Source organism: Chiloscyllium punctatum, chromosome 10 (assembly GCF_047496795.1).
Source record: "Chiloscyllium punctatum isolate Juve2018m chromosome 10, sChiPun1.3, whole genome shotgun sequence".
Classification (NCBI taxonomy): domain Eukaryota; kingdom Metazoa; phylum Chordata; class Chondrichthyes; order Orectolobiformes; family Hemiscylliidae; genus Chiloscyllium; species Chiloscyllium punctatum.
The window spans coordinates 87,037,618-87,050,169 of NC_092748.1; the positions used below are offsets into that span (position 1 = coordinate 87,037,618).

Below are 12,552 nucleotides of genomic sequence, written 5' to 3' on the forward strand. Positions count from 1 at the left end.
AGTCCCAGAACAGATCTATGCAGAACACAACTGAACACCGAGCTCCAGGCTGTATACTTTCCATCAACTACCACCCTCTGTCTTCTATGGGCAGCCAATTCTGTATCCAGACAACCAAATTCCCCTGTATTCCATGCCTCCTTACTTTCTAAATAAGGCTACCATAGGGAACCTTATCCATTGCCTTGCTGCAATCCAATACCACATCCACTGCTTTACCATCATCAACATGTTTTGTCACATCCTCAAAGAATTCAGTAAGATTTGTGAGACATGACCTGTCTCTCACTAAGTCATGCTGACGATCTATGCTTGATTATAATTCCTGTCTCACAGAATCCTCTCAATAATTTGCCCATCACTGATGTAAGACTGACTGGTCTGTAATTCTTAGAGTTACCCCTATTCCCTTTCTTGAACATGGGGATAATATTTCTCACCCTCCAATCATCTGGTACTATTCCAGTGGATAGTGAGAATACAAAGAAAATTGCCAAAGGTGCAGCAATTTCTTCCTTTGCATCCTGTAATAAACTTGGGTATATCCCGTCTGGCCCAGGGACTTATCTATCCTCATGCTTTTCAAAATTTCCAGTACATCCTCTGTCTTAACATCAACCTGTTTGAGCATATCAGCCTGTTTCACGCTGCCCTCACAAAAAAGAAGGTCTCTCTCACTAGTGAAAACTGAAGCAAAGTGTTAATTAAGGACCTCCCCTACCTTCTCCAACTCCAGTCACAAGTTGCCTCCACTATCCTTGATCGGCCCTACCCTCACTCTAACCATCCTCTTTTTCCTCACATAAGTGTAGAACATAGAGATTTCCTAATCCTACCCGCCAAGGCTTTTTCATACCCCCTTCTAGCTCTTCTAAGTCCATTCTTCAGTTCCTTCCTGGTTATCTTGTAAACCTCTAGAGCCCTGTCTGAGCCTTCCTTCTTCAACCTTAAGTAAGCTTCTTTCCTCCTGTTGACTAGATGTCCCACATCTCTTATCACGCAAGATTCCTTCACCCTATCATCCCTTCCCTGCCTCAGTGGGACAAATCTATTCAGCACTTACAATAAGTGCTCCATAAAAAACCTCCACATTTCTGTGGTGCATTTTCCTGAGAATATCTGATTGTAATTTATGCTCCATAGTTCTGATCTAATAGCATTGTAATTTCCCCTCCCCCAAATAAATACTTTCCATACAGTCTGCTCCTATCCCTCTCCATGACGATAGTAAAGGTCATGGAGTTCTGATCATCATCACCGAAATGCCCTCCCACTGAGAGATCTGACACCTGACCTGATTCATTGCCAATATGGCCTCTCCTTTAGTTGGCCTATGTACATATTGAGTCTAAAAGTTTTCCTGGACACACCTGACAAAGTCTGCTCCTTCCGAACTATTTGCACTAAGGAGGTTCCAATCAATATTAGGGAAATTGAAGTCACCCATGACAATAATCCTGTTACTTCTGCACTTTTCCAAAATCTGCTTCCCAATCTGCACCTCTGTTTTGTTGCTATGGTTGGGTGGGGGGGTGTGGAGTTTGGTGGAATACAGAAAACTCCCAATAAAGTGACTGCTCCTTTCCTGTTTCTGACTTCCACCCACACTGATTCAGTAGACTAATCCTCCTCGACAACCTTCTCTTCTGCAGCTGTGATACTATCCCTGAGTGGCAATGCCACTCCCCCATCTCTTTTACCACCCTCCCTACTCCTTTTGAAACATCTAAACCCCAGAACATCCAACAATCATTCCTACCCGTCTGATATCGAAGTCCCCGTAAAGGCAACAACATTCCAAGTACTGATTCATGCACTGAGTTCATCACCCTTATTCCTGACACTTCTTGCGTTAAAATAGACACACTTCGACCCATCACACTGACTACAACTTTGCCCTATCAACTGTCTATCTTTCCTCACAGATTCTCTGCAAGCTGTATCTGCCTGTTTACCAGACACTCCATCTTCTGTTCAGTAGCTCTGGTTCCCATCCCCCTGCCAAACTAGTATAAACCCTCCAAAAGAGCTCTCACAACCTCCAGCCCAGGATATTGGTACCCCTCCATTTCAGGTACAACATGTCCTCCTTGTACAGGTCCCATCTTCTCCAGAAGGTATCTCAATGATCCATATATCTGAAAATCTCCCTCCTACACCAGCTCTGCAGCAACATGTTCAGTTGCACTTGGTCTTTGTTCCTAGCCTCACCAGGGATTACAACTGTGCTTGTCCTGCCTTTTAGTTTCCAACCTAACTCCCTAGATTCTCTTTTCAGGTCCTCATCCCTTTTCCTTGATGCCATTTGTATCAATGTGTACCATGTTTTCTGGCTGCTCAACATCCCCCCACCCCCACCCCGCCTTAAGAATCCTGTAGACTCGCTCTGAGACATCCCTGACCCTGGCACCTGGGAGGCAACATACCATATGGGAGTTTCGTTCATGACCATAAAATCTCCTGTACGTTCTTCCCACCTTCTTCTTCATAGTTCCTTGAAAGTAGTCACAGATAGATAGGATATTGAGTTCAGAGTATTGAGTACAGGAGTTGGGAGGCCATGTTGCAGCTGTACAGGACATTGGTTCGGCCACTTTTGGAATATTGAGTGCAGTTCTGGTCTGTTTCCTATTGGAAAGATGTTGTGAAACTTGAAAGGGTTCAGAAAAGATTTACAAGGATGCTGCCAGGGTTGGAAGATCTGAGCTACAAGGAGAGGCTTAATAGGCTGGGGCTGTTTTCCCTGTAGCATTGGAAGCTGAGGGGTGACCTTATAGAAGTTTATAAAACAATGAGGGGCATGGATAGAGTAAATAGACAAGGTCTTTTCCCTGGCATGGGGGAGTCCAGAACAAGAGGGCATTCATTTAGGGTAAGAGGGGAAAGACTTAAGGGGCAACGTTTTCACCCAGAGGGTGGTACGTGTATGGAATGAGTTGCCAGAGGAAGTGGTGGAGGTTGGCACAATTGCAACAGTTAAAAGGTATCTTGGTGGGTATATGAATAGGAAGGGTTTAGAGGGATATGGGCCAGGTGCTGGCAAATGCGACTAGAGTAGGATAGGATAACTGGTCGGCATGAGCAAGTTGGATTAAAGGCTCTGTTTCCATGCTGTACATCTCTATGACTGTCTGACTCTAAGTGAGATCAGTAATAAGCCTTGGTTTTAGAAAACAATTCTGGGTGATTGAACCTGCTGAGCTTCTATCGGCTTGGTTCCCATTTCTAATGAGCTGTTAATGGAATGGATGTGAATGTGGAAACTGTCCTTTTTCTCACTTAGCTGCTGTCTGATTTTCTCTTTGATCTTCCATCACACTAACTGAGTGAACAGGTGTTCTCTCTCAATTCATTCATTCATTCTTAACAAAACACAGGATGAAGAGCAATGTGTGCAAAAAAATGTGTGGTAGTTCAATTATGCCACCACGTTTGCTTGTAACACAAGAATTCTTTCATTTTGAATTAAAGGTTTAGAATTGAGGATCAGTCAGCAGAAAAAGAGGCTATTTTCCACTTCTCTGATTAATTTGTGGTGGGAAGGTCCTTCGCGTGCAGTCACCAATTAATGCCCCTTTAAGGGTCCATTCCACCACTACCTGTACTCACCAAGCCATGGGTCAGAGATACATCAAGTGTTGAAGTGCAATAAACAACCATCAGGATCTCAGGTTGCCAATGGCTTCCCAGGGATCATGCAGTAAGAACATGATTGAAGCATCCACCATTGGGAGAGGGGAGCCTGGTGAGAGCCACATCTACCTACATCCCCTCATCCCTTCCTGCCAACCTCCTTTCTGTCACACTCCATGACCCCCTCCCTCCATTACTCACCTGAGCTTGGGCCCCACGGTGATCTGGGCTTTGAGGAAGTGCACTGCCAGCAGCAGCCATGACTTCCCAGGTTGTGGTGTCAATCAATGAAAAGCTGCTGATCTCTGATTACCAGGCAGTCCTCAGCAGGCCGGAATAGGGTGGCATGATGGCACAGTGGTTAGCACTGCTGCCTCACAACACTAAGGGCCTGGTTTCAATTCCAGCCATGGGTGACTGTCTGTGTGGAGTTCGCACATTTTCCCTATGTCTGCATGGCTTACGTCTTGGTGCTCCAATTTTCTCGTACAGTTCAAAGATGTGCAGGTTCGATGGATTGGCCATTCTAAGTTGCCTTATTGTGTCCAGAGATGTGCAGGCTAGGTGGATTAGCCATGGGAAATGTGGGGTTACATGGATAGGGTGAGATGCTTTTCAGAGGGTTGGTGTAGACTATATGGGTCAAATCGCCTATATGTATCTGAACTGTGGAAATTTTATTATTCTGCTCCTGGGATCCTTCATCCTGCCAAAAGCTGCCACCGTCTGGTTAAATGCTTGACTGGCATTTAGGACAATGGGCCTTTAAAAAGATGTTCACAGATGATATTACAGGTCACTCTGCTATAACATGACAGCTATGTTCCTCTGCAAACACGCACTACAGAAAATCACGCTATGGAAAATCTCGTTGTAGAAGATCACTAATAGAAAATTGCTATATCTGTTCAGTAGAAAGTTCACTTTATCCAACACGTCCATAATCCATCAATCGTGTTGTAGCCAATTCATGCTGATGAAATGCCATTAAAGCAGAATGACATGTACAGATTTTAGGAGCAGGTGGGATTTGAACCCATGACTCCTGGCTCGAAGGGGGACACTACCATTGCTTCAAAGAGACTCTCCTGATAGGATGTGCCCATTTCAGGCAATACCAACATTTGATACCCATGCCCTTGAGTTGAGTGAGCTGCTAGGCCATTTCAAACATGCTATGATTGAAGCAAGTGGGAGTTGAACACAGACCTTCTGGCCCAGATCTTAGGACATTACCACTACATCACAAGCGCACTCAAGGTAGACCAGACCAGGTGAGGACAGACGATTTCCTTCCCTAAAGGGCATTAGTAAACCAGACGTGTTTTTATACAATCAATAGTCGGTATGTAATTGGCAATGGATTCTGGATTAGTGGTGCTGGAAGAGCACAGCAGTTTAGGCAGCATCTGAGGAGCAGTAAAATCGACGTTTCGCGCAAAAGCCGTTCCTGATTTTACTGCTCCTCGGATGCTGCCTGAACTGCTTTGCTCTTCCAGCACCACTAATCCAGAATCTGGTTTCCAGCATCTGCAGTCATTGTTTTTACCTACATAATTGGCAATAGCTAGCTTTTAATTCCAGATTTCTTTGTTGAATTCAGATTTCATGATCTGCCAAACCCATACCACCATAATATTAGAGCTTGAGACTTACATTACTAGTCCATTGACATTACTACAATACCACCATCTCCTCCATACTTTTATGGTTGTGCTGGTTCAAACAGCAATCCAAGTATCTAGTTAGTTCCACTTCCTTGTTTTTTTTCCCTTAGCCTGACAACTCTTTTTGCTATATGCATATAATAAACACAATTTCTTTTTTAACATCGTTAGCTAATATGTCTGCTGTCCTTGCAGCCAGTTTACATGATATGCTTATTTACTGAGAAATTCATCTCTTACATTAAAAATTTAATCCACGTTTTATTATACGCACTTCAAAAATTGAAAGTTCCCTCTCAGTTTTAAGATGCATCTCAATTTTTAATCAAGATGTATTGTGTAAGTTGATGGCAGAATAGAATATAAAATAAAATCCTCCAGAATTAGGTTTGTGATGTGTGCATTTATCAAAGTGAGAAATATATAGTCAGATCCATTATTGTTAATAGGGGACATAGCAAAAATAAGTTAAATTTATGACAGGAGGTGGCACATTTGAATTAAATGTATTAGCTACAGACATTTGTTGCCAGTGTCATTAGACCTGCCAACCATTCAGAATCTTCCTCAAGTATCTAGTTATTGAGGATTAATCTCCCAGATGTCGCTGTAAGCAACCCAATGAAAGCAAATTTTAGGGCATTCAACAAGAGTTTTAAATGTTTTCTTTGAATACTTACATTTACTAGTTATGAAATTTTTGGGGAGATTGCAATAAATGACTTTCACTAATGCTCAAGGACAATCTAATTGGTTAAATTGAAGGCATCTGGATTGAAACAAAAACATATTGTAGCTGTTGGAAACCTGGAGGTTGGTGTAGATTGAGTCTCAGCAAAGGTTTATCTCATGAAATGTGCAGGGTTACATCCAAACAGGATTGGCAACCAGCAATATTATACAGAATGAAATCAGAATAAAAGAACTGAGAGCATAAAGTCTGAATCTCTGAGGAGACTCTAGTAGAATTTATGAAAATTAGTTGGTGACTTGAATAAGATCCCCGCCCACAAGCCCAAAAAAAATTCCTCAGCTTCAAGTTACATTTTTGACACAATTAAAAAAAACATGGTTAGGTTACATGTGTTAGCAACTGACATTCAGGTATATATTTCCACAATTTCTCTCAATCTGCTCAATGCCTTTGAGCTGCCAGCCTACTCGTTCACCAGTTATTCATGAGTGAGTTAACAGCTCCTCCAATAAAACATTAGGGTGATTGAAAGCATTTTCTTTGGGTCTCATAAAATGCTTACAATTAATTCCATTCTCCTCTCTTGCTACTTCCTCAGATTGCAGTCTCCACTCGTAATCTTGGTGCTCTATTTCAATGTTTCTCAGCAAGTTATGTATGAACCCAGGGAGAAGTTTTGAAGGGGGACACTGACACCCCTTCTCCCAATCTAGGTACTAGATTCACTCAGCTCCTTCTGATTACATCTTGGCATTCATCACATTTAGTATCACACCAGAGATGGGATGTATCTGTCCTCTCAACTTGAACCATGGTCCTTACCTCGAGTAAATATAGGGTTGTCAGTTAAAAATTATCAGTGGATAAGGCTTTAAAAGTGATAATCAATGAAATAATGTACAGGCACTTGACAGTGTTTGACATAATTATGGAGAGTCAGCACAAGTTGGTAAAAGACAGAGCTTACTTGACTAATCCAGTAGAGTTTTTTGGTGAAGGAGCAGAGGTAGTTGATGAAGGGGGTGCAATGGAGATTGCCTATGTAAATTTTAAGAAACATTTTGACAGGAGTATTAAATGTTAACAAAATTAAGTTGCATGGAATAGGAGATCAATGGCAAATTAGATTTTAAAAACTGTTTCACAATGTTCAATAGAAAGCAATGGAAAAAGTTGTCTTTCAGATTGCTTTATGGTGGACAGTGGTCATTTTTAAAATGAATTAATGGGATATGGATTTTGCTGGCCAGCCAGCATTTACTGCCTGTCCCTAGTTATCCTTGAAAGAGTGTTGATGAGCTACCTTCTTGAACTGCTGTAGTCCACCTGCTGTGGGTTGATTCACTTTGCTATTCTGGAGGGAATTCAAGGAGTTTGACCCAGTGATAGTGAAGGATACCTAAAGTTATATGCTAAGAACAATATTACTCCTTTTTTATTCAGACATGTAATAAATATATTTCAAGATTTGCCCATGATAGAAGTGCATTAAATGTAGCAGAACATTTGTAAGTATGTAGAATGGGAAGGCAAATTGCCAGTAGAATTTAATACAGAGAAGTGTGAGAATATAAAAAGGTAAAATACTGTGGATGCTGGAAAATCTGAAACAAACACTAAGCAGGTCTGGCAGCCTCTGTGGAGAGAGAAATAGAGCTAACGTTTTGAGTCCAGTATGACACTTCTTCAGTTCTGTGATACTGTTCAGGGCAGAGCAGCCCCCTTGGTTGATACCCTATCAACACCCATTCTGAACCAATGTACAGTAGCACTGATATACCATCTACAAGATTCAGTGCAGCAATGTGCCAAAGTTCCTAAGACAGCACCATCCAAATCATAATCTCTAGCCTTTTGGGACACAAAGCATCCTGTTGACAGGTCTTGATGAATTGGATAGTTCCAAGGGGGTTTATGCTCCAATTTCTTACAATCTTCTCCACACCTAACAATCTCAAAGCAGACATGAACTCCAACCAGAAAGAGTACTGGATGGCCTTCCCCAAGGGTCCCTGACTCCCAGCCCCAGAAATCCAGGGACTGAACATGAATGGTCTTGCCTGGTCTCGTCACCACATTTTGGGGTTCATGCATCAAAAATTCCAAATTCTCATTTCAATCGAGCTGTTAATCACTTGAATGACTCCAGGAACCATGATTGTGAAAATCATGAGTAGTTCATAGAGGCAGCTAGTCAGACCCCTTGCAAAAACTAAAAATATCGAGGACCTGAGATTCCCAATGTCTTCTGGAATTTTTGTCCAAGAAGGGGGACTGATTTTCTTTCCCTACAGATACGACCAGACTTGCTGAGTTTCTCTAACACTTTGTTTTTAAATTTCAGATATCCAGCGTTGGCAGTATTTTGCTTTTGTTTGAAATTGGCAGAATCTGTTTATATCAATGGTTCGCTCATTAATTTTAAACGTGACACAAGTGTGAGTGTCACTGTCTTATCTTATTAAATACTATGGCTGAAGAAATGTGGCAACATCACTACAGTTAGAACCCCTCCAGGCCAGAAAGCATTCTGACTTGGAACTTTATTGCCATTCTTTGACTATCATTGGGACAAAGTTCCTCCGTCCTCAATAGCGTTTTTTGGGTACCTAAGCTATACAGGCTGGAGTTGTTTAAAAAGGCAGCTTAGCACTATCTTTCAAAGGACATTAGTGGAGGGAAATTCAGTGCTGGCCTTGACAGCAATGTTTACATCCAGTGAATGAATTTTTTAAAAAAGAAATAGAAGTTGGTATTGGGCCAAAAAGCCTTGCAGCTTAGCTCAAATTTTATCCTGGCTCTCAGAACCCTTGACTTAATTGTTAATCAAACTTTAGTCCAATTCAACCTTGAATACATTCAATTTCCCAAACTACACTCTTCTCCCTGGCAGAGAATTTCAAAAACTAACAACACTCTGAGTGAAGAAATTCTTCCTACTCTCCATCTTAAATAGTAAACCCTTTCTTTTGAAACTGTGCTCCACAAATTTGATAGTCATGTCAAACAAGAAGGATGTTTACAACAAAATATAGCCCATGGTAACAGCTTATACATGGATTTTTCTAAGATGGAGAAACGATTGAGTTAGAGCCACTGTAGGGTTCTGGCTGAACGGGAGACCCTTCTGCTCTTCCACAAGCATATTGGAAGGATTTAAAGACTGATAATCAACCTGTGTGGCCAAGCCACAACATACCTTTCTTGTCAAAAACCCTTGAGTGGGACTTGAAGCTGGAGGTTCCAGCTCAGAGGTAAAGACACTTCTGCCTGTGCCCATAGTACTTCTTAACTCTCTAATTCTAAGGGCAACATCATCCCAACTTCTACCTCTGAAGCCTGCTCAGAATCTTATATGTTCCAGAAAAATCAGCTCTCATTCTTTTAATCTAGTTGATCCATTGATTAATTTTGGTTATTTCGTTATTATCGTGCTATCCTGACTAGAACTTTCATATCACATTTGGTCTAAACATTATGTAGAATAACAGCAGAGGAAATAACAAAAGTTAGAATACAGTAGCGCCTCGACTAACGAACCTAATCCGTTCCGGGACCCCGGTTCGCGAACTGAATCAATTTTCCTATTGTTCAGATATCCAAAGCGCGCGTAGCAAAGCAGAACAATTACAATGAAACCATGGGCTTTTTGTGTTCGTACCTTCGTTCGTACCTTGAATTCCGTACGTACGTTGAAGCAAAATTTTACGTACAATCCTGTTCGTAAACCGATTTGTTTGTGAACGGGGTCGTTCGTATGTCGAGGCACTACTGTATTTGCTTCCCTTCAAGGCTTAAAAGCCCAAATTGGTGATCATGAAATGTGAGCTTTTTTTTTGGAATTTGATCTCTTTAACAAGTCAAGAATAATTAGAGAGAAAATTCCACTTTTCTTAAAAATTTGATTTGGTCTACACATTTTAAATTTGTTCAAATTTTAGTCTTACTGCAAGGTCTAAAATGCAGAAATGACATTTTTTTCATTTTATGGTAACTTGCAAACAAATGTAAAGTTATAAAACATCAAAAATATACTTTCATTGTGTTTTCTTCACACATTAAATAACAATAACTCAATATCATCTCACAGCCAACTCACCCAATTATTCAATCAATGAACATTCAAAATGAGTCTGCACTATTTAAACACAAATAAACATTTAACAATTACTGCATACAAATTTTAATTTAGTATGCAATCAGTTTGCATCATTACCTTCTGTTTTACAACTGTGGTTGTAAGCTTCTCTGTAGTTTTTTCCACAGGCACACAAGTATGACCCTTTTGTGTTATTGCAGTATTGTGAGCAAGTTCCAAATTGAAGGCACTCATTAATATCTGGAAAAAAAATTCAAATATGAAAGATCTTTTTGCATTAACGAATGCACTAAAAACATTAATGGTCTTGGATCAATATCATCAATAATTGATGGAAACTTAAGAAGGTCTTCCATATAATTTAATTTAATTTTGACATTCCAGATCCAGAAAATGAGACATGACAAAATTGAACAGGACACTATGTTTGTGTTATTTATCATTCATCCATTTAGTTCTGACTGCGATGTGTTACTATTAACTCGCGCTGTTAATATTTGGATAAGGAATGACAACATCAGATGAATGACAACATATTATCAATGAGGATGAGCACCTTGCCAAGAACTTCCCCACACCTCCACTGCTGGCCTTTAAACAACCGCCAAACCCCAAACAGATCATTGTTCGTAGCAAGCTGCCCGGCTTTCAGGACAACTCCATATAATCCTGTCACGGTTGGCGCTGCAAGACGTGTCAGAGTGTGGACATGGATACCACCATTACACATGGGGACACTTCCCACCATGTGCATGGCAGGTACTCGTGTGACTCAGCCAACGTTGTCTATCCTATACATTGCAGGCAAGGATGCCCTGAGGCATGGTACATTGGGGAAACCGAGCAAAGGCTACAGCAACAGATGAATGGGCACCGCACAACAATCAACAGACAGGAGTGTCCCCTCCCAGTTGGGGAACACTTCAGTGGTCCAGGACATTTGACCTTGGACCTTCAGGTGACCATCCTCCAAAGCGGACTTCAGGACAGGCAGCAGCGAAAAGTGGCCGAGCAAAGGCTGATAGCTAAGTTCCATACCCATAGGAAGGGCCTCAACTGAGACCTTGGGTTCATGCCACACTACACACCGGCACTCCTATACACACATATACACAGACACGCACACAGACACTCACACACACCTTTACAGACAAACACTCCGACACTCGCACATGCATCCTCTCAGAGACTTAGACCACTCTACACTCATGCACACACATATACACTCTCTCACAGACACTTACAACCCCCCATCCCAGACACACACACACACTCCCACATTCACACATGCACCCCCTCACAGACTTAAGACACTCTCCACTCACTACACACACATATACAATCTCTCTCACACTCACAACCCCCAACCCAGACAGGCACACACACAGACAGGCACAAAGACCCACACGCACACATATATTTTGTGGTGTGAATTTGTACTTGCAGAGTTACATTGTACTTTGCTCAAAGACTGTATGAATTCATATAAAACCATTATCTCACTTTTTGGATTAGAATCAATCTAAACATCATGGCATAGACAGAGAACACAGGGGGCTAACATCTTCAACATATTGTCTAGCTAACACCAGTTGTTACAGTTAACCTGAGAATGCAACTTTAAAAAAAAGATTTTGTGATTTACACGTGAAAGAAATGAAACTATCATGGTACTTGAACAGATGAAAGACTCAACAGAAATTCAAGCATTTTTCAATAAATAACTTCAGTTACATCACACTGTAAATTTTTGCTATATATTCTGTGCCTTACAATCGTGTCCTCCACAATCACTTGGTGAAGGAGCGGTGCTCCGAAATCTAGTGTGCTTCCAGTTAAACCTGTTGGACTATAACCTGGTATTGCGTGATTTTTAACTTTATATTTGGATAAGAGTTGTTAAGCATACATCTGCACAGCACGGAAAATATTCAAAAGGTTAAAAAAAAGTGTTCACTCTTGATATTCTTGCAATGTTTTCTGCTAAACTGATCATTGTGATAAGGCTTATGGGCATTTGATGTTCAGTCCCAGCAGCAAACAAATGTAAGAGGTATAAATATGAATTGATTGTCAAGTTCCTTCTGCACTAAACCAGCAATATGCTTGTATCCTAACTGGAGGCGACAACATCTCTCGGCATATAACTACATTTGTGTATTGGACATCAATCTGTGTGTTTACAAATTTCATTCCAGTTAACACTTCCAGTTTTTTTATCTTTTGGAGTTACAGTCATAATGGCTCCTATTTAAACATGACATAAATCTTACAGCCAAAACTGCTGAGGAGATTTTCCATTAAACTCAGGCCTTAAAGATGAAAGGACAGAAGTCTAACTCACTCTATCTTTGACTTTATAAAGCTCTGGTTAGGCCCCATTTGGAGTACTGTGTCCAGTTTTGGTCCCCACACCTCAGGAAGGACATACTGGCACTGGAACGTGTCCAGCGGAGATT

The 12,552-nt window shown here is 41.1% G+C and overlaps 1 protein-coding gene across 1 annotated transcript in view; it reads right to left on the bottom strand.

The window, feature by feature from the left end:
- LOC140482363 (low-density lipoprotein receptor-related protein 1-like) overlaps nt 1–12,552 on the bottom strand; it is a 1,932,271-nt gene that overhangs the window by 96,363 nt on the left and 1,823,356 nt on the right. The window contains exon 75 of the mRNA XM_072579726.1: nt 10,211–10,333. Within this exon, the coding sequence (XP_072435827.1) occupies nt 10,211–10,333 (123 nt within the window). The remainder of the gene's footprint in view (nt 1–10,210; nt 10,334–12,552) is intronic.